This window comes from Hypanus sabinus, chromosome 8 (genome assembly GCF_030144855.1).
Source record: "Hypanus sabinus isolate sHypSab1 chromosome 8, sHypSab1.hap1, whole genome shotgun sequence".
Lineage (NCBI taxonomy): Eukaryota > Metazoa > Chordata > Chondrichthyes > Myliobatiformes > Dasyatidae > Hypanus > Hypanus sabinus.
The window spans coordinates 159,922,554-159,945,776 of NC_082713.1; the positions used below are offsets into that span (position 1 = coordinate 159,922,554).

A 23,223-nucleotide genomic window follows, 5' to 3' on the forward strand; every position below is an offset into this window, starting at 1 on the left:
AGCCAGTCCTAGGGGAGTTGAGTCAGAGGGGGGGGTCAATAAATTTGGATTTCTTTGCATTGTCATATTAAAGGATCTGTTGTGGGTCCAGCATGCAAGTACCACCGCAAAGGTAGCATGACAGCACCGCTACTTTCTTAGAAGTTTGTTTTATATTCAGCATGTCATCTAAAACTTTATTGATGCACAGTGGAAAGTGACCAGTTGCATCACAGCCTGATATGGAAACACTAATGACCAGGAACAAAAAAGTCTATAGAAAATAGTGGATTCAGCCCAGTGCATAGACAAACATGCCTCACCACCGGATACATTTACAAAGAGTGCTGCCACAAGAAAGCAATACCCATCAGCAAGGACATCCACCATCCAGGTCATGTTCTCATCTCACTACTACCACTGGTTAAGAGTTACAGAAGCCTCATGTCCCACATCAAGTTCAGGAACAGTTATTACCTAACAAGCATCAGGCTCCTGAACTGATGAGGATAATTTAACTGACCTCAGTCTGAATTGAATCTACACTTTCAAGCACTCTACAACTCAATTTCTCTGTACTACTTATTGATTTTTTAAAATTGGCACTATTTGTCCTTTACACAGTGGTTGTTTGTGAGTCATCATGTATAGAAATTATTTCCCGTAACTTCGTTATTTTTCCCCCATAAATGTCTGCAAAATAATCTTAAGGTAGTTATATGGCACTTCGATAATAAAGGATAATAAATTTACTGATTTTAACTGTATTCAAAACTTCTGAAACTTTGACAGTTATCAAGGACGTCCTTGTATTTCATATCCAGCCTTAATAAGTTGTCAAGAATTACACAAAATTCAATGTAAAATATGCATTGGATGCATTTACCATTGTTCCTTAGCTTACCTGCTTTTTAAAAATGTTGATTATGGAAACAGTTTGCAGCAAATTCTAAATTAAATTTGAAGTCTATAAAATCACAGCCAAGCAGGCAAGACGACTGTGTATATCCATCTCACCATGGAGTAATAGCAAATACCTAAACCTAGCAATCTGATGAAACTGGAGTCAAATAAAATGACGGGCCAAAATAAAATCACTGCTTAAACTAGCTCAGCTCTTTAGCAGTACTAGACAATTAATGTCTTTCAAGCTCCTTACTGCATACTTCTATGCAATATAGTTAAGTCTATATTTGGTGAGATTTTGCTGAAAGGAACAATGGGCAGCATTTGCTGTCATTACCATAGGAATTCACTGCGATTCATGAATTTCAGTATCTATACACAAATATCTCAGTGCTGCTGTCCGAATTTCACTGCCAGGCAGCATTCTGTAGTACAATATTCAGGTTCACAGGCGATGGAAAAGATTTGGTGATTTTCCTACCATCAACCATGAGAAATTGGTCTGCAGATCCAAATTACGTTTTTGATTCAATTTGAAAAAGATAGGGTATGAGGTATGTGGAAAACTGAGGATTTGGGTACTTGATCATTTGAATTTGATATTAAATACACGAGCACAAGCTTATCTTGTTTAAATGATTTTGTTTAAAAAAACCCAAATCTTCTGAATGATTTTGCAGAAGCATTTAAAAGTCCAAGTTAATTTGATTTAGCTGTCAAAATTTTCCTTTTTGTAACATGGCTAGCTCACACAATCACTTGCTTGCACCGTCGTAGCATTCCATGAAGTGGGCCATGTCATGAAGGGTCCCACCAGTAGCCTGCAAGTTTCCCAAAAGGATTATTGCTTCCGGTTAAATCCATTCTGTTTTTAGATCAGAGTCAGTTATCACTACTGATTGCAACAGCTGCCTTGCAGAAATATCTGATCAGATTGTTAGTATTCGGTTATCTGGGTTTGTGGTAGCATTTTGTTTTCAATCAGAACGTCAAGTGCAAGGACTCCACTTTTGTCTCAGCTCAATCTAGATTTACTCTTCTATCTAACACGCAAGCAATATTGCAGGATCAACAATTGCTGTACTCTTTAAAAACTATGCCAAGGCACAGAATACTTGCTCACTACTCTCCAAGGAATAACAAAAACATATTCCTGAACCAATTATTGACTTACCTCATCATTAGTCTGAAATATCAGTATAAAAATATGCAATTGTCTACTACAAATGGACCATCACACAAAAAGCAACATTATCAGCTTTTAAAGCATTTTGGAGTACCCCAAGAGCAGGAGTTCCCATTCTGTGATTGTTTTCATGTTAGTTTTATTCGTTTTATCAGCATACCACCACCGTGCCCATTCTCAGTCTCTCTAACCCAATACCAATATTTTCTCAGAATGATGCAACTAATCAAAAAAATTTCAGAAATAAGTCTAATTATGACAGAGTAAACTTGCCTTTTATTAAAAATAAATTAAACCGCAGTTATTTGCCCAAATATAGACATGTTTTGTAACTGCCCGGTTTGGGATAATTAATTTCACAAGAGCTTCACTGCTACCAAAAACAAGGGACTTGGTGTGCAAGGAAAGTCTAAAGAAATTCTCATTAAAGACAAAAAATTGGGGAAACGACTGGCAAAATAGGATTCCACAGCTGGTAGGCTTTGATCATGAACTTTTAAGTGCCTACTTCTTGAGGATGCTGCACCCATTTTACAGATTAGGATACAATTTATTTCTGTTATCACAAGTAACAAATATCTAAATGCTCAAACTAATGTAATCTGAGAGTAATAATATTTTAGTTTCCCATTAAAACTTGTTCATGTATTTACATGCAATTTTATTTAAACATTTGTGAAATGATTTATCAAAAAGAATTTTGATATGGATACCTGTGTGTAACTCAACAAGCATATCAAATTTTAAAACTAAAATAAATAATTCAATACATTCACTGGAGTACTCTATAGTCAGTTTCTCAGGCATAATGCGTTTTTAAAATTCTCAGTAAAAAGTTCTTTACTCCAAATGATCCAGTGAATTAGAAGTTCAACCTGAAGTAGCTTTTTTCCCTACCTGCAAAGGGACTTCAAAAATATTTAGGGACTTCTCAGCAATTACTCTTGAAATATCCTTGACAAGTAAGATTAAAAAGAATTTCAAGACACTGCCCCTAATGTACTTGTAGAATATGGTCATGAATGAAAGCATGGTTCTTCTGAAGGACCATTGGGGAATCTATAAAGTCAGGTGATGTGGGCAAGGTCTTAAATGAGTACTTCTCCTCTGTATTCACCAAGGACAGAACACTCTGAATTCAGTGAGGGGTACAAGAATAATCTGAAGCAGATCAGTATTAACTGCTCACAATTGTTATGTTATTCTTTCTATATCTACTGGTGAATTGGATGGCAATCTTGCCATTTCTTTAGCATTTGGCCTGCTTTTTTATTTTTACGAGGCCAAGTTGCTAGCTCGATGCTCAACCCAGCATGGATGGAAAGCATGCATGGAGCCAGTTGGATTCGAACCCAGGAGCATTCGCCTCGAAGTCCAGTGCTGATGTCATTACACCACTGGGTGGCTATCTCACAACGGAGGACAAGTTAAATGTCACAGGATACACAAGCATTAATACCCAGGTCCATGAGATCCATCCTAGGTTACTACAGAAAGCAAGAAACAGATGTGGGGCACTGCAACAGAAGTACTTTGCATCTTCATTAGCCATAGGTGAGGTGCCAAAATCTAAAGGACTGCTAATTAGAGGATAGCAGGAATATATGTCATTGGCAGGAAAACTATTGGAGAAAATCCTCAGGAATAAGGCTTGTGTATTTATAAACTAAGGAGTTATCACGTACAGTTGGCATAGCTTTGTGTAGGGGAATTTGAAATGACTCTAAAGTTTTTGAATACATCCATGCAGTTCCTAATTACAATTGTTGGATCTTCTATTTTCTTCACCTACTGTCCTATATTCAGGCTTTCCATTGGGTTTGCACCTTCAGATGCTTTTAAACTGCTGGAATGATGGTGATGCACGCAGATCAAAAAATTCTTATGTTTCCTCGCATTACTAGCACTTAAATGTACCACAAATGATTGAAAAATAATTTAATCACCTCTTTAACAATACAGTCTTGTGTCCAAGTGTGGGAATACAACTTTTCAATTTTGTCCCACAAAATATCATCCAACTACTGGGATAATTAAAAGCAAATTATAAGGAAGGCACTATATTCTGGGGTAGTAGATCTTATGGAACGCCAGTTTACATTAAATACAGATGTCTCTATTTGACAATTGCAAAATTGAATGATCTTTATGAAACAAAAACACGATTGCCTGGCAGACCACAAGCATCCATCATACCCTACATTGCTAATGCTTGATATACATGCCTTTATTGCACATTTATTATTTAGCTAGTGAACACATTTATCAGCTAAATACAGGTGTCTCCCTTTTTTGAACGTTCGCTTTACGACACCTCGCTGTTACAAAAAGACCTACATTAGTTACTTGTTTTCACTAACAGGTGGTGTTTCCACTGTAATGAAAAAAAAGGCAGCGCGTGCACCGAGCAGCCAAGCTCCTCCCCCAGAACTGCATTCTAGCCGCCATTGCTTAAACACGTGCCTGTGAGCATCTGTGCTTTATGTCGATTTATTTTGTGCATCCATTAGCAAGATGAGTTCTAAGGTATCGGAAAAGCCTAAAAGAGCGCGTAAGGGTGTTACACAGTGTAAAACTAGACATAAGCGTTTTGATCATGGTGAACAAAGTAAGGACATAGTGAGTATGGCTAAGGGTTTATGGAAGTTGACGAAGATGATGTTGAAGAGGTTTTGCATCCCGTGACCAAGAACTGACAGATGAAGAGCTGATGAAGAGGAAAGGATAACAATTGAAGCCTAACACAGTAGCGAATGGACTGAAAGTGAAGTTGTCCAGGAATTGAACGTGAAGCAATTGTGAGAGATTTTCGCTGCGATTGACAGCACTGCAATGATTGCAGAAAAGTATGACTTTAATTTTGAAAGGGTACGTAGGTTTAGGGCATATTTGCAGGATGGTTTCAGTGCTTACAAGGAACCGTATGACAGAAAAATGCACAAGGCTAAGCAGTCAAGCATTACTGTCATTTTTCAAGCCTTCCACATCAGCCATAGCAGACGGCAAACCTCGATCTTCAACATCGAGGCAGGCAGACAAAGAAGGTGACCTACCTGCCCTGATGGAAACAGCCGACGTTGAGAAGACACCCCAGTCTCCTCTACTTTCCACCATCCCATCCTCCGACGACTCAGCCTAACACACCAGTGTGTTCGCTGCCTTCCCGATTCCGGTAAGTGAAACTACACTGGACGCACATTATTTCTACTTTATATATAGGCTGTGTATTTTTACATGTTATTTGGTATGATTTGGCAGAGTTATAGTTTAAAGGTTACTGGAAAGAGTGCTTCTGCCAAGAGTGTTAGCGCTGAGTGTTTTTGCCGCGAGTGCTGCCAAGAGCGCTTGCGTGAGATTTTCTTTACGGCGGACAGTGCTGCAATAATTGCAGGAAAGTACAGTATATAGGCTGTGTATTTAACAGATCATTCCTGCTTTTACTATATCTTACTGGTATTTTAGATTTTAGGTCTTATTTGGCATGATTTGGTAGGCTATTTTTTTGGGTCACAAGACACTCAAATTTTTCCAATATAAATAAATGGTAATTGTTTTTTCACTTTACAACATTCCAGCTTAAGAACCATTTCATAGGAATGCTCTACCTTGGAATAGCGGGGGAAAACCTGTACATTTGTTCAGTATTCTCTACATTCTTGAAATTCTCACTACTTTCCATACTAAATGTGTAATAATTTAACTACTCTAACTACCTCTCATGTGAGATGACATTCCTTGTCCCTTTTAATTAACATCAGTTGCGAAACTGGCAACCACACATCTTCAATTAATACTGCATTTTTGATGCTTCATGGGTGTATGATTGAATTAAGAAAAATGCTATAACAAAAAGGATTAAGGATTTTAGAGGCCGAGGATGTGGCTCATCTGAAAATGAAGTGGAGGGTTGAAATGTCGTAACAATGTTTTTATAAAAACAATACCCACATACAGTAATTGACCCATTTGACGATCAATATTTTTGTTAACTATTCTTGCCAGTCCTGTCTGTTCATGTGCCACGCTATAGAAATGAACAGAAATCTAGGTGCAGTACTTAGTCATGCATTGTCAATTTAAGATAAGCATAAAACCAATGTAGAATATCTCAAACTAAGAGGTGCACAACTTATTACAGCCAATATTTATTCCTTGCTTAATATCCAAATTGGCTGACTTATTAACTTCACTGTTTAAACTTTAAGATATGTCAGGATCCAACCTGGTCCCAACATACTGGTACAGCAAGACAGCAGCTATATTACATTAGCAGTTTGAAAAGATTTGATTTGTCACTTAAAACACTTAAACTTCTTGATGTACAATGGAGAGCATTACGAAAGGCTGCATCACTGCCTGGTATGGGGTGGGAAAGGGTCTACTACATAGGACCGAAAGATACAGGAAGTTGTAAAATTAGTCAGCTCCATCTTGGGTATTAGCCTCCGTAGCATCCAAGATACCTTCAAGGAACTGTGCCTCAGGAAGGTGGCGTCCAATTTTAAGGATCCCCATCACGCAAGACATGCCCTCTTCTCATTGCTACCATCAGGAAAGAGGTACAGAAGCCTGAAAGCACATACTCAGTGATTCAGGAACAGCTTCTTCCCCCCCTGCCATCCAATTCTTAAATGAACATTGAACCCATGAACACTACCTCACTTCAAAAAAAATGCACGTTATTTGTTTTGCACTACTTTTAATCTATTTAATATGTACATATATACACTTACTGTAATTGATTTACTTGTTTTCTTTCTATATCATATATTACATTGTACGGCTGCTTCCAAGTTAACTAATTTCACAACACATTCAGTGATAACAAACCCAATTCTGATTCTATTGACTGCAACATACTTTGAGGTACATCACAAATTTAAGTAGTCTTTTCTACATGGAATCTAAGTGAGAATGCTGATTCTGTGGACAGTTAAGAGATTTTTTTTGAGATCATGAGCATCTTGATGAAGATATTCAGATTTATCCCATCAGTCTTGGAGGAAATCAATCAAGTTTGAGGAACTTAAAATTAAAATAAAATGAAAGAAAAATAAACCTCCACTATTATGGGTTATAATTCAGTAAGAATGGCATACATTAAGAGTCCTACATTGATTTTAAAACATTCACTTTTTGAACCCTATCATGGGATAGAATTGCTTCATAGCTCCTTATTTCTTTTCAACTTAGAACACTGAATACATCTCAGCCTATAAATTCCTTAATTGTTGCTACTGCCTTTGTACAGTAACACATTAACCAATCCTTGAGCAGAATGGCCTTCAAGTACCAAGTTATGATAAATAATCAATATTTGATCAAGAGAACAGTGCACGATTTACAATTTAGGTCTCTTTACCCAAGGGGGAAAAATCTTGCTTGTGGTGCATTATATATTCAGGCAATTCTTGTGATGATTTTTGCTTGCATGGCAAGACTAGATGGGATGGAGTTATTGGCATCAGTTTTTAAAAACCATTTTGGAGTGAATGGTCTGTTCCAGTACATCTTCATGAACGGCTATTTAATCTATCAACTTCCATCTGTCACACCATTACTTTGAAGCTATGGTACACCCAGAATTCATGCAGGTACTTAAAACGGGATGGTTATTTTTCTTCCATCATTCCCCAAGAATGGAACTGAACTGAACAAAAATGTTGATGGATAGAGATATTAGTATCCCCAATTATTAACTTCCCTGATAAGAGTTAAGTCCAGTTAATTTTTCCAGTTTTAAGCCTTCTGCAGTTCTAAATATTATAAAAATCACATCCATATACACTTGTATCTTCCTTTTAATTTTGCATCCCACAGCCAGAGAGACACATTTAACTATGGTCCAATTAATATTCTGAACAGTTCATATAAGCATTCTGCAGCCTACCAATCTGCCAAGCACATAAAATGGTTATTTCCTTTTATTCCTTTAATCATTTTATATATGTATTCTGCTACTTCTGTGGACCTATAGGCATTTAGGTAACAAGACACAAGTAGGATGGGAATTGGTTTTCAGATTGGGTGGTGTTCAGTAAGCCATTTTCTTACTGAATGGAAAAGGCAGGCCTCAGATCTGTCTCTTTCAATACCAGAATCTTCTACTTTGGTTGATTCCCACCTGGGGGAGGAAGAGAAGCTAAGATGGGATCTAAAACCCAAGGTGAGTGTTTTGAAATCAAGACATTGCTTTATTGGGTTAGCACTGGGATTATGGATGACACTAGGAGTTGGAGTGAATCAGGATTCCACACCAGAAATTTTAAGGCCTTAAGTTCAGAGAATAGAAAGAAGGTTTGAAAGCGCACAGTTAATAAATAGGTGGAAAAGTATGAAAAAGACAGCATTTTGCAAGGTAATAAAATTAAAACCTTAGCAACAAGTTAGATATATACCGCAGAGCTCAATTAGACTCATGAAACTCATGAATGTACCAGCCCATTCCATCTCAAAACAGTTACAGTGGAAGAATAATCCAAAGGCCAGAAACAAGAATATGGCATGAGTGCCAAAGACAATGGTTTCAGGCAAAGGAAGTTTCGACTCTTTCATTACAGGTTGTCAGTCAGAAATTTAGAGATGGTGAATGGGCCAAGCGAGGTGATTGGTAGACAAGAACACTGTCAGATTACATATGGAAACTAGCATTGCATTTTCAAATTATATTAGCAAAGAAGCATATCAACCAAAAATTAAGAGGCAACTTCATTAATTTGGATTTCCAGCAAGTGTAATGGCTGGTATTTCCCAATTTTACCACTGTTTTCCCTCTGTTCCCATTCATTTCCTTGTGACTAATAAGCCCAACTTTCCCAAGCTCTACCCTGGTCACAGACTTTTTAAAAATTCTCCTGCTTCTCTACAAATTTAAAGATGAGTCACATTTTTCTATTTTTTTCAAAATTTTATGAAAAATTACTGCATTTCTCTTTTCATGGGTGTCATGCAATTTCCTTCCCAGTTCCACAATTTCTTTTAAAATCAGCTTTCCAACTTATGCAGTTTCAGAAACCAGTAAAGATCCTGGGGATTGTATTGTTTGAGGCAGAGAATCCACGGCAGACTATTAACCATATAACTACAGCACTGAAACAGGCCATCTCGGCCCCTCTAGTCCGTGCCAAATGCTTACTCTCACCTCATCCCACCAACCTGCACTCAGCCCACAACTCTCCATTCCTTTTTTAATGACAAAATTGAACCTGCCTCTACCACTTCTACTGGAAGCTCTGACTGCAGCTTGATGTGAGAGACTGGAACCACACAAGTGCAGTCTAACTGGACAAATGAGTAATGCTGTAAGAGTGGGTTTAGTAAATTGAGAAAAAGACTGCTGACAAATTGACAGGCAAATTTATTTTCATCACGATCACATACAATGATAGAAGCATTGGCAGGCGGGATTGGTATAGACTGGCATCATAGGCCAAAGGACCTGTTCTTCTGCTGTACTGTCTTAAGTGAAAATGCTCTGAATAATTTTGATAATATCTGGTTGGCTACTTGGGATACTGTTACTTTTAGCAGGAATAAGGAAGGTGTCCAATGGACCACACTTCAGGAAGAAGGCAATGCCGGCCAGTGGTGGGGGCGCGGGGAGTGGTGATGGTAAAGAGGGTAGAAGAGAGCTAGTTTTCCCAACTGAGGTGCAGGTAAGTGCCTTACAATTTACTTCAAGTAATGGTTTAATTTCTAGCATTGAGGCATTTTTATGTAAATAATTTTTTAAATTAAGATTATTAGAATGGTTTTAAAATTCCATTTATTGAAACATTGTAAGTGATAAAGAGAATCTGGAGAGCATCAAGTACACAAAAGAGAAGTTGCAGACATATATGGAACTAAAGATAGTGTGAAAAAGGATTGATGCAAATTCTTTGCTGCGAGCCAGCATGATGTGGTGTGCAGAATGACTTCACTGTGTCAAAGATTTGAAAAACAGTACCAAAACTTCTTGACATGAGCAAACTGTCAAAAAGTCATCAGGGTAAGTTCTCGGCATACATCACTTAAAGCTTAGTCATTGTTCACAGCCAGCTCTACCCTGCAGGATGAGTTTTGGATATTTAGGATTATTTCAGTTGCCCCATCAATAAAAAAAAGTTAGTGCAGCCAGGCAGGTCTGAACAGTTTATTAAACATAAACAAAAATTATTTTCATATCAGTGAAAATTAGCTTGTACAGTTAAAACTATGATCTGGTCTGTGGCTCAACTTCTCAGGAAAAAGGAAATTGGTATGAAACCAAAGAGTGAGCAAATTTTCTGGGTAGTTTTGAAGGGATTCTTTGTCTAGACTTATTGGCGACAGGGAAGGAAGAACACTGATAAGAGGCCACACCTGTATTGGGTATGTGTAAACTGCAAAGGAGACTTATGTTATGAAGCCTAAGCTAGCCCCCTCTGATTAAAGTAGTAACAGCACAATGAAGGAAAATGTATCATAGTTAAAATGTATTTCATTATTTTCATCGTAACACAAGATGTTCAGTTAAGTAAATTTATCATATATAATAATTAAGCTCACATAGAAACTCTCCACACAAGAGGTTATAGGTTCGCAAGAACAAATACAGAGTACCCTCAATTGCTGTAAGGTAATGTTTCATGTCGTCTGTTATCAGGATTTGAGTGTAGTTCAATTTAACAGGCACAAATAATATCAAAAACATAAGAGATTCTGCAGATGCTGGAAATCTAGAGCAACACATACAAAATGCTGGAGGAAAATTCAGCGGGCCAGGAAAGGAATAAACAGTAAACATTTTGGGTAGGGACCCTTTAGCATTTTGTATGTGTTATAAATATCAAAACTAATCTATGTGTACTTGAACATGTTTACAAAAATATATGAAGCCTGATACAAAAACCAAAGATGGCACAAGACTTTAAACCTTTTATCTCATACAATCCATCCACTCAAATATATTATGCATTTTCAGTTCTACACATCTAAAATCTAATACTTCTCCATTTATGAAGCACTTTTCTACACTCAACATGACAAACTACTTCAAAAAAAAAAGTCATTCATTAAAATGCTGTCAATGCCACTTTGTAATCAAAAGTTGTCAAAAGCCTAGGCTGAATGGTGGACCAGAACTATAGTGACAACCACTCTTATGAGTAAGGCTCTGTTCAGAAAACACAGAAAATGACAAACTAGAGTTTCATTTGAAAAGATACAAGTACCATTCACATCCAAACAAACATTGGGGTTTCTAACCTTATTACCCATCACCTGCCAATTTGTAGTCCTTCACTCGCCCACCAGACGGAATGAAGGGTCTCAGCCCAGAATATCAGCTGTTTATTCCCCTCTATAGATGATGTGTGATGATTAATTCCTCTAGCATATTGGTTTTGCTCAAGGTTCGCACATCTGCAGAATCTCCAGTATTAATAAAGTTTTCTTTCATCTAAATGGATAGCACCTTAAAAAAAAATCATGGTCTTTGTTGCTTTTACAAGAGAGAGATGGCAGTAAAGGGGGAAAATATGGATTTATTGCAGAATACTCTGGTGGTGATGGAAGGAATGATATACAATATAGTAAGGCAAAGGAAGTAATTATCTGCCAAGATCGAGCATGGGCTGGATTCAGCTACAATGTGACAGGCTGCTTGGAACACTTCAACCAAAGCCCAAGCAGGCCTCAATCGACAAATTAAAGTCTTCTATTTGTGGTAGAATTTTGTATCGGCTTTCATCTGCTAGCAGTCAATACACAAGAATGTGTGACAATTTCAGCCAGCCCGAAGTTGGCTTTCCATGCTTGGATACCTGCTGTATATACTTTAACATTCTGTATTTATTCTGCATTCTGTATTCTGGGTGTATTTAATTCACCCAGTTGTTCAATTTGTCACCAAAAGTGATCACAATCCAACTGAAACTTGTCCAAGCACACTAAAGTTCTGAGGACTATACTCATTTTTACAGTTCACTTAAATAAGCCCAATTCTTCATACAAGCACAAGTATTTAATAAATTACTGGAATCCTAGTCTAATGCTGAATTGCATACTAAAAGAATTAAATTCCACATGCCAGACACCACAGCTATCAAATAATCACACCAATTGTTAACTTGAACCACCTAGTAAATACTTCTGACACAAAGAATACACGTTTGGCCTTGAATGCCAAGATATTACATACCTGGGAGCACATACATTTACACAATCAATAAATTAGGTGCTCCTTCATCAAACTTGTCAGTAAGAGGCCTTCTACAGGGATAGTCACACCATTATCTGGGCCATGTCTGTCAAGTATATAATTGTAAATTATAGCTAGATTTGGATTATAGAGTAACCGATGGCACCGAGATGCATAGTAACCAATTCAGAACGGGCAGGAACAGGTCACAAAAATTGGTTTGATTACATTACACTGAATTTTAGTATTATAAATTGGATGGATATTCAATAGATGGCTTAGATTAGTGAACTAGCAAACAGATAAAGACTCACAAACCAACTCAGCAGAAAAAAAATCAATAAGCTATTATCAGAAATTATAACCTTAAAAAGACAGTTCTCAATACATCTGGTTTTCTGACAGTTTTCAGAACATCTGGTTATCTGGATGTCACTACCTACTGTACAACAAGCAATCAACTCCAAACTGTATACAGGTGTCCTTTCAGTTTAGGGGAATAAAGCAATGGCATTGCACAATTCATGGAATATAGCACGATTGACAAAGTTGCAAACTACTGACAGTGCCAGCAACAATGTCAAATATTGAACTAACCAAATGTGTCTAATTTTTTACCTTTCCAAGTAGTCAATCCAGTCAAAATAAAATTACTCTACACCATTTCTAGATAAATATTTGCTAAGACACTGAAGAAGAACTCCATATTCTAATAATGCTCTTTTGCACAATGGTTGTTTTCTTGCGCTGTTTTTCATTGATTCTATTGTATTCCTTTGTTCTACTATGAATACCTACAAGAAAATGAATCTCAAGGTAGTATGTGGTGTCATATACAGTCCACACTTCAATAATCTTACTCTGAACTTTTAAAATTTGTTCTATCCACTTGACAGAACAGAATAGGGCATTAATTTAATGCCTCATGACAAAAGGAATTGAGCAACATACAACTGTAACCATTTTCTGAAACCAGCCTGTAGTCATGACAGGGATAGGACTAAATCAGCATATCACAATCTCCAATTTCTCCCTCCACTGAAACAGAATAAACAAATGCTAAATATAAGTGGAATTCATGAAATAACTTGGGAGAGATGGGTAAAGAATGAGGAAAATTAGTTCAATGTCACCAAAATATTTTTAACAAATATTTGAAACAGACTACAGAGCCATGTCACTTGGAAATCTACACTCATCAGTATTGTAAATATATACACTTGGGACACTGCAAAGACCATATTGTTCATTAAATAGTTTAAAATGAAAAGCTTATGGCACAACATATGGTTATCAAGAGCAACTTGCATTTCTACTTCTTTGCTGCATTGTGGCACTCAAAGATGTTCTGACTAAAGTATAAACAAATATTTGGTAGTTAGCCAAATTATATTGGGAAGGGTTTCCCCCCAAAGAGACACTTCAGAAGAGATGAGACTAAATAGAATAATTTCTTTGGAAAGGAAATTTGAGAATTTAAACTGAATAGCTGAAATCTTTGCTGTCAATGATGCTGGACAATGCACCAGTAGATATACTCATGGACCTTTGGAAGGCCAAGAAAGGAATAGGAAGAGGAGGAGGTCATAGCATTTTTAAACACATTTAAGCTTCAAACGCAAATCTGTGGCACAGAAACTGCAATCGAGTGGATGCATGGTTAAATATCAACATCCAAAGTGTTATTTCTTGCAAAATTTGAAACTTGTCTTTAGCCTCCCTAATGTAATAATCCAGTAATATTTGTTCATCAGTGCTATTGCAGAAAAACTTTCACTACACTTAAGTTTTGCTGAATGTCATACTCTATGACAAAGATTAACTATTGCAAATGTACATTCTCACTCATTCAAGTTTTGTACTTGTATTAAAAATTGATTAACAATTATTAATTGATTAACACAATTATTAACCTACTTTTATAGACTTTTTTTTTTGCATTTCATCAATTTGATCCCTTTCCCTAATTGCCAGTAAATTCACCTATCCTCAGCCCCTCCTTTGGTTTCACTGGCTGAGGAAATAGTTTTTCTTGTCCACTTAGATCTCTGATGTACTAATGTCTTTTTAAATGTTCAATTGTTTTGGAAACAAATTTTTAAATCAAGAATGGTGCTAGCATCAACTGGCACTCATCAGAAAACGCCTTCTTCCATCAAACACTGAACCATAATGAAGGCATTATTGGACATGTGTTTATGAAACAAGTATAAAGGTGCAAACTTCTGCAGACATTCTGAGAAGCTGACAAATTTCAGAACTGTCTGCTAGCACAGCCATCAAATACATCACAGCTAGCAGTAAATGATTATGAAGTAGATCCAATTTATAATATGCTGATGGAAAACCAAAGAAATGTCAAGCAGCAGTCTGCTAACATTCAGCACACAGACTACATTCTTAGCTCTAATTCAACAAAATGCTTCAGGAGCAAAGCCTGCAATTTCCTCTATCTAGTTATTACAAATTTTACAGCAACTGTGTTAAAAAAGGCATTTTGTATTTAATGTAAACATTACAAATACCATGGCTTTAATATGGAAGCCAAAAAAACCTGTCCATTAACTACAAACTGCAATAATCCAAATGGTTAATTTACACTTGTATTTTCCCCACAAATTTCCCAATCTTGTCACATTCTGCCTTAGCAGTTTCGCCCTATACCTTTAATATGAACTGAACAATTATAGTGAACAATGTCTACCATGGAGATGATTTGTCCTTGATGCACGAAAATCATCTGAAATTAATTTTAGATTTTGGAGGCAAACGAGGAATGGTCATTGGAACTTACTGATGATACAAACACAATAAAACGAATCGCTATTTTATGGCAATTTCAGCCCATATTGCATATGTTGCAATTCTTGAATTCAAGATGCAAGACTGCTTAATGTCATTCCCACAAGTGTAAAGGAGAAAAAAAAATTGTTACTCTGGATCTGATGCAACACAAGATATAGAACACAGTAAAAATACGCAAGATAGTTTACATACATAGATTAATTGCAGGCACATAATGTATTACTATGTACAGGAGTGTCAGTATACATGTTGACTGACAGGAAATGATAAAGTAGTGGTGGTACGGGGTGGGTTAACGGGTGAAGTTGTTAATCAGCCTTACCGCTTGGGGAAGTGACTGTTCTTCAGTCTGGTAGTAAAAAACAATTATGCAAATTTGTATATTATATCGCATTTTAATCTAACATTACAATATATTCCTTCTTGGGTATACGGAGCAAGATGTCGCTATAAATTATGGTTCCATCACCATGAAATAACTAGTCAGATGATGTCTGTCACAATTAACAATGAATGACTAATCGTCTTGCCGCAAAACTTACCTTCCTCTGGTCCTCCTGAGCCCCTCATTCTTATATATGTAAGTCCCAAAACAAGGAAAAAAAGACAAGCAGCAGTCAAAAGAAACATGGATAGGTAGTGTGCACTGAATCCACCGTTCGCCGAACCGCCCTCCCGTTTAAATTGCTGTAACAGTTCCTCCTCAGGTTCTCTAGGGCTTTTACGATTATAAGCACTGTAGGTTTGGTTAATGCCTGTGTGGTTTGAGTGATTGGCATCGAGTAGAAGAGAGGGCGAGGAACCGCTTTTACTGGTGAGAACATTACTGTTGTGGATGGATGGACTAGTCGGACCGATGTGATTGTCATTTCTGGTGCTGTTATAAAGACTGTCCCTCTCTGCTGCCAATATTCCAGGGCTAGTCTTGTTGGAAGTGGAACTACGGAACCGCAATAACATGGTGGGCTCTTCTTTGGCGTCTTCCTGCCTCTGATCCTCCACCTCCAGTTGGCTTCTTGTGTCTAGACAGCCAGAACTGTCGGCGACGTCGTAGATCCGCCTGGCGCCGCCTCTCCTCCCAGCGCCGCTTTCCTCCGCCGAATCACTGCTATTAACCGTGCCTGACATGGCCAGCAACTTCTTAGACTGGCTCCGTCTGGAGTTCGTCCTCCGGCCCCGCTCCGCTCGTTCATCCTCGGAGTCGGAGTAATTGCCGTCCCTAATGTAGGAGACCCTGCCGGTGCTGCCACTGCCGTTGTTGTTAGCATGCAGCTCGTTTCCCGGTGGCTGTTCCTCTTCCTCTGGCTCCTGCTGGGAGCCTCGGCTCGGACTCGGCCTCCACCAGGGGGTGGAGTTGTTTCTGCCGGCCGAGGCCCCCGCGTCGCCGTTATTGTTGCTGCTCACCATTCTCTGCGGTGTGCTCCTCGCTCGGCTGTTACTAGGCCGCGGACGGGGGTAGTCGCCAGAAGCTCTCTCCATTCTGCCCGCCCGCCGGCCTGCCTCGCTCCGCCCGTTGGCTTCGGCGTCCGACTCGTCCGAGCTGAAGCCCAGCAGCTTGCTCGGGGATACGGGGGGAGCAGTGACGCTGGCGCTGGATCCGCTGAGGCCCGAGCCCTGGCCTGCCCCGCCGCCGTTCCTGGTTTTGGGCCGAGCGCCACGCTCCTCGCGCAGCTTCTTGAGCTTCTTTATGTAGACGGGACGGGTGTTCTCGGTGACCGGGCCCGGCACCACACCAAGTCTTCTCAGTTCCGAACACAATTCCGCGTCCGTTAACTGCGCCGCCATCTTACCGCGCAAGGCGTGAGACTACCGGAACTGACGTCACCCAGTCTGCTGGCGCCCCCACACACACACACACACACACACACACACACACACACACACACACACACACACACACACACACACACACACACACACACACACACACACACACACACACACACACACACACACACACACACACACACACACACACACACACACACACACACACACACACACACACACACACACACACACACACACACACACACACACACACACACACACACACACACACACACCTACCTTCCTTTCTGGCCAGAGGGGTCCTTAAAGGGTGAACAGTCATTGGCCTCTAGCCCTGCTGATGGGTATGTGGCACATGTGTCTTGTATATCATGCAAATATTTATTCAACACTATTGTGGTTATTGCCCTTCAGATATTTTCCCCGGTTCACTTCTTATTATTACTTGTTTTTTTTCAAAATGTATTCCACTTATGTTGGTTTTGCAGGCTTAGGCAGCGCTCAATTACCCTTGTGAAGGTGCCTTCTTGAACTGAGGTCTTTAAGGTATGGGTTATTCTTACAGGTAGGGTGTTCCAGGAATTTGCCCCAGCATGGTGTTTTATTTCAATAATACAACTTCCATATGGTGGCATTCCTATGCTTTTCCTGCCTTTGCCCTTTGAATTGCTAGAGATTGTAGGCTTGGAAGGAGCCTTGGTGAGGACTTGTAGTGTACTCTCTGGATGGTACAAACTCTTGCTACTGTTTGTAAGTGCTGAAGTGAGGGAATGGCTGTAAACAGGGTGCTTATCAAGCAGGCTCTTATCATCCAGAGTGTGTTGATGTATTTGTGATAAATAAATCTGAATCTCAGCTTCTTGAGTGTTGTTGAAGCTGCACTCACCCAGGCGAGCAGTGAGTATTCTTACCACGTTCCTGACAAGCTCGTTGAAGAGGGCTCGCTTTGGGGAGTTGGGAGCTTACTCATCACAGGATTCCTAGCCTCTGACCTGCTCTGGAAGCCACATTTTCAGTATTGTAGAGGATTTGGTCGTGATCACTTTTTTTTAAAACCTGGTATTATGTATCCTGCAATTGTGGCTTGAGTGAGTACTGAGGGTACAAAATAGTTAGGAAGGGAAATTAAGGTTCTATGAACAGAACAGAACAGCTCAAGATCAGACCATTCGGCCCATAATGTTGTGCCAAACCAGCTAAAAAGCAAATCAAAAACACCCAAACACTAATCCCTCCTATCTGCACCTTGTCCGTATTCATCCATCTTTCATACTTCCATGTGTCCACCCAAACATCTCTTAAAAGCCTCTAATGTAGCAAATGAAAAATATTAAAAATAAAATATTTCATTTACTGTATGTAAGACTTAAATTTTATTTACCTTAAGCATTTTCACTTCACAGATGCTGCCTGCCCTGTTATTTTATGCATTATCTGTTTTGTATTATTAAACACATATGTGACATAGATACCATTACCATCAATGTGATGTTAAAAAATTGAAAGGGATTCAGACGCCATTTATCTGAGCACTGACAATGTCCAGGATTATGAGCATCACTGCTTGTCCCAGTGTAATACTTGTCCCACTCTCCATGAGTATCATGGGATGCCTGCTTCCCCTGGATACATTTTCTGAGAAGTCCTACCAGATGTCTGTATATTGCTTTGATTCTTTTCAATTGTTTTTCCATCTGTTCTTCATTTCAACATGTTATAATTTTTGGGGCTTTACAGTAGTGGTTTATATTTCAGTAAAGGGCTTGCACGCTAACAGCTCAACTATCATAGATGAACATGGTGAATTTATGTATCTTTTTTTTATGCTTTATACTTTAAATGACATTTTGTATACCAGCGTGTTGAAGACAGCTCAATTATAAATTCTAGCAGATGTAGATTAACTTAAGCTATAAGAAATATAATTAAAATTAATTAAATCAGTCAAAGAACACTTTGGAAATTGTAGTATACTAAGTCATCTACAGCTATAAACTGTTGTAACATGAACAAAGTTACTGGAGAGAGACTGAAGCTGGTGGATACAGAAGTGGCTTATTCAACAAAAACAAGCAACAGGCATCATATTGAGACCCCTTTCGGAGGAAGAGGCCTCTTCAACCCAATATCACATGACGTTTCATATTCTAAAGATCATAGAACAATTCTATAGTTACAATGTACCTACAATGCTTCCTTTTATTTACATATAATTTTCACCCCTCCTTTGCACCCACACTTCAGACACCCAAAAGTAATGTTAATCAGTATTCAATTAACTGGCATCCATAGCTCCAGGAAACCATTGCCCAGGCCTGCATTTTAAACTTAATATACAATACACGTACAGGTCTAAAGATTGGTTTGCTGAATTTAGATGCAAGTTAATATTTTGAAACATAACCTATCTCTAGTATGTGCCCTAACACAAACCATTTCCCAAAGTTTTGAAACTGCTTGCATTAGCGGCACAGCAGTGGGAACCGTGAGCAGCTTCAAACTGCTGCAAGTGCATGTGGTCCCAGAATACATCCTACTCAATCAAGAAAGTGCACCAATGCCTCTTCTTTCTGAGGAGGCTAAGAGAGCTGGACGATGTATATCAAAACTCACTCCCTTATACGGATGCAGAGTAGTGAGCATCCTAACATGCTGCATCACTGCATGGGACAGAAACTGCACTGTAGCTGACTAGAAGTCTATAACAGGTAGTCTAAACTGCCTGATGCATCATCAACACCAGCCCACAAGCTATCAAGGATATATATACCAATGGTGTTGGAAAAAGGCCAGCAACATCATGAAGGATTCCACCCACCTTGCTCAAGTACTTTTTGGCCCACTCCCATTAGGGAGGAGACTACATAGCATCCACACCAGGACCACCAGATTAAAACAACAGTTGCGTTCCGCAAGCTGTAAGGCTGACCAACACCTCCACCCACTAACCCACCCCACCACTACTTTATCATTTCCTGTCAGAGTCACCTGATGTACAAGCACTCCTGTGCTCAGCATCACTTTATGGACATGCAATCAAACTATGTATATAAGCTATCTTATGTATTTACATTTATTGTTGTGCTCTTTATCTTTTGTGTTGTATCAGATCAGGAATAACAATTATTTCATTCTTCTTTACAATTGTGTAGTGGAAATGGCAGTAAACACTCTTGAAACTCGACACTTGGACTTGAAAAACGGGACTCCAATTCACTTTACTAGGCTGACCACATCCCCCGTTTTCCAGAAAGAGTCCCCAAATAAAGGACTTGGTGGAAACTTAATACCAACCAAAATAAATTTTTTAGCAACCTGAATGAAAAGTTCCCCTGATGAGAGTCTCATATTAGTCAATAAAAAGCCAAATTTGGTTAACCTGGTATATTCCTGGGTCAGTTTCTGCCTGAGAAATGTTATCATTCAAAATAGGCTCAAGAAAATGGGAAAAGATGGTCATACTAATACCTCTTTTCATCTCTATCAGCACATTAAGCAGAACTTTAAGTTAAAAGCTAAAGATAAATGAACTGCAATATGGAGGCTGAACTTGGCTTGCATCCATTCAAAATGAGACATCCTGGAGGGTACTCATGACTAAATTGTTGGTTGTGGTTCAGTTGGTCACACTCTTGCCTCAGAGCCAGAAAGTTGTGGGTTCAAGTCCCAGTCTGGAAATCTGAGCACTAACATCTTGTCTGACACACCAACAGAATTCAGAAGTGTGGTCTTTCAGAGGAGATGATTAACGAATGCCTTGTTTATCCTCTTAGGTGAATGTGGAAAAAAGTGCATTAGTTAACGAACAAGAGAGTATTTCAAGGCTTGCTGGCTAATAGTTATCCCTCAGTCAACACCACTAAAACAAAGTAATTATCACACTGCAGTTTGTGGAAAGTTATTCAGCATGCATTGATTCTGTTATTTCATGGGTTTTACTTAGGAAGGGATTTCTTGGAACACACATGGAATGCAAGTCTCTTTGTTACTTTTAGAAGCGACTCAATGATGTTTGGAAGCATAATGACAGACAAAACAAAATGTTAACTTTGTATTCTCTCATTATGTTTTGCCTTACTAAAGCTATGCTATTTTAATGTTTTCTTTCTCCAGTTATTATCAAATCTACATTGAAATATTTTTCAGATGCAGCAAGCAAGAATGACAGAGATGAATGCAAGTCAGAATATCAAAACTATCTGATGTATTCCAGAGGCTTCATCAGATAATTTATTCATCTTCTACATTTTTAAAATCTAAATTCCTTATACTGTAATTGAATGAAAAATAAGCACAATTTATATAACACTCCTGATATAGGGTCTCTGCCTGAAATATTGACACTTTATTCCTCTCTATAGATGCTGTCAGACCTGCTGAGTCTCTCCAGCATTGTATAATGTTCCAATGTGTTTTCTTCAGCTTGAACAGTGCTCAGTGGTCAGTGAGCATATCTAGAACGAAAGACAGAGTTAACATTCCAGGTTGTGGATTTCACTAGAATTGGGAACATTTAGAGCCAATGCAAGCTATAATTTCAAAGTTCAAAGTAAATGTTATTATCAAAGTACATTAATGTCATCATATACAACCCTGAGATTCATTTCATTGCAGGCATACTCAATAGGTCTATTGAATAATAGCAATAAGAGAATCAACCAACTAGGGCGTTCAACCAGATGACAAAAAATTGTGCAAATACAAAAAGAGGAAACAAATATGTGAACAAGTAAGCAATAAATATTAAGAGCATGAGATGAAGGGTCCTTGAAAGTGAATCCATAGGTTGTGGGAGCAGTTCGAAGATAGGGCAAGTGAAGCTGAGTGAAGTTATCTCCTTTCGTTTACGAGCCTGATGGTTGAGTACTAGTAGCTGTTCCTAAATCTGATTGTGTGAGTCCTGAGGCTCTTGTACCTTCTTCCTGATGGTAGCAGTGAGAAGAGAACATGTCCAAGGTGGTGGAAGTCCCTGATGATGGACCCTGCTTTCCTGTGACAACATTCCATCTAGATGTGCTCAGTGGTTTGGAGGGCTTTACCCATCATGGATTAGGCCATATCCACAACTGTTTGTAGAATTTTCCATTCAAGGGCAGTAAACACAGTAAATTTCAGAGAAAAGAAAAGTTTGGGTGTGGGAACAGGAGTGATTAGCTATGGGAGCCATGAAGCTGGAAAGAATGCTAATACGATTCTCAAGGGTGGGAAGATTGTAAAAATAATGATGGAATCTGTTGAAAAAAATGATAAAGCCTAGTGGTTAACACAGTTTGTGCCCGGAGTTGACAGAAATACATGAGATTTGTGAGATCTTAAATGCCAGGAAAAGATTGAGAGAAAAAATGTTGCAAATGCTGGAAATGTGAGATACAAGGCAAAAGTAGCCAATTGTCTAAAATTGATAAATTTGATAATGATTCTAAAAGGCAGAAGTTTCCTCATTGAAAGTTGAGATGTTGTTTCAGAAACAATCTGAACTTCATTGGGTTAGGGGAAGAGGCAGAAGACTGCTCAGAGCAGAAGATGAATGAGGAACCAAAAAAAAGCGGCTATGATTTCAATATTCAAGATAAATTTGGATAGGTACATGGATGGGAGGAGAATGGAGGGCTTTGGTGCGGGTTGAGGTTGATGGGACTAGGTAGGTTTTTAGTTTGACATGGACTAGATGGGCTGAGGGGCCTTTTTGGGTGCAGTAGTGTCCTATGACTATGACAGTAAATGGCAAAGCTCTAGGGGGTTTGCTAGAACAGAAACACCTAGGGATTCCTTGAAATGGTGACATGGGTAGAAAGGGTGGTGAAGAAGGCATTTGGCGTATTTGCTTCCATCCTTCAAAGCACTGAGTACAACAGTTGAGATGTTGTGTTACAACTGTACAAGATGTTGGTGAGAACTAATGAGGCCTCCTTTGGTCAGGTTGACCATATATGTTGCAAGCTAGCTGTCTAGATATGCAAGCTTGGACAGTACAATATGGAGCAAGCTGTTATTCATGTAGAAAGCTTCTCCTCTCCACGCATCTGATGAAGCATTTGCAGTGTCGCAGGAGTTGTCAGTCAACGTTGAACTCAGCGTAGGGCTACCTCAGGGACTCCAGCTCTGGAGTTTTCCCTTGGAGTTTGCTCCTGAAGCCTTCCCCAGGAGTGGGTATAGCTACAACGCAGCAGAGGTGAGACCACATCTGTAATATTTTGTGAAGTTTTAGCTGCTTAGCACTAAGAAGGATGTCATTAAATTGGAAAGGGTGAAGGAAAGATTGCTAAGGGTGCTACTATGACTGAAAGGTTGAGTCATAAGGAGAGACTGAGTATGTTGGGAGAGTTTTGCCTGGAGCATAAGAGGCTGAGCAGTGATCGTATAATGACATATAAAACCATCAAGGGCAATGTCA

The 23,223-nt window shown here is 38.8% G+C and overlaps 1 protein-coding gene across 1 annotated transcript in view; it reads right to left on the reverse strand.

The window, feature by feature from the left end:
• Positions 1-16,853, reverse strand: part of lemd3 (LEM domain containing 3) — a 42,229-nt gene extending 25,376 nt beyond the window's left edge. The window contains exon 1 of the mRNA XM_059978382.1: positions 15,581-16,853. Coding sequence (XP_059834365.1) covers positions 15,581-16,823 — 1,243 coding nt within the window. The 5' untranslated portion in view covers positions 16,824-16,853. The remainder of the gene's footprint in view (positions 1-15,580) is intronic.
• Positions 16,854-23,223: the final 6,370 nt, after the last annotated feature.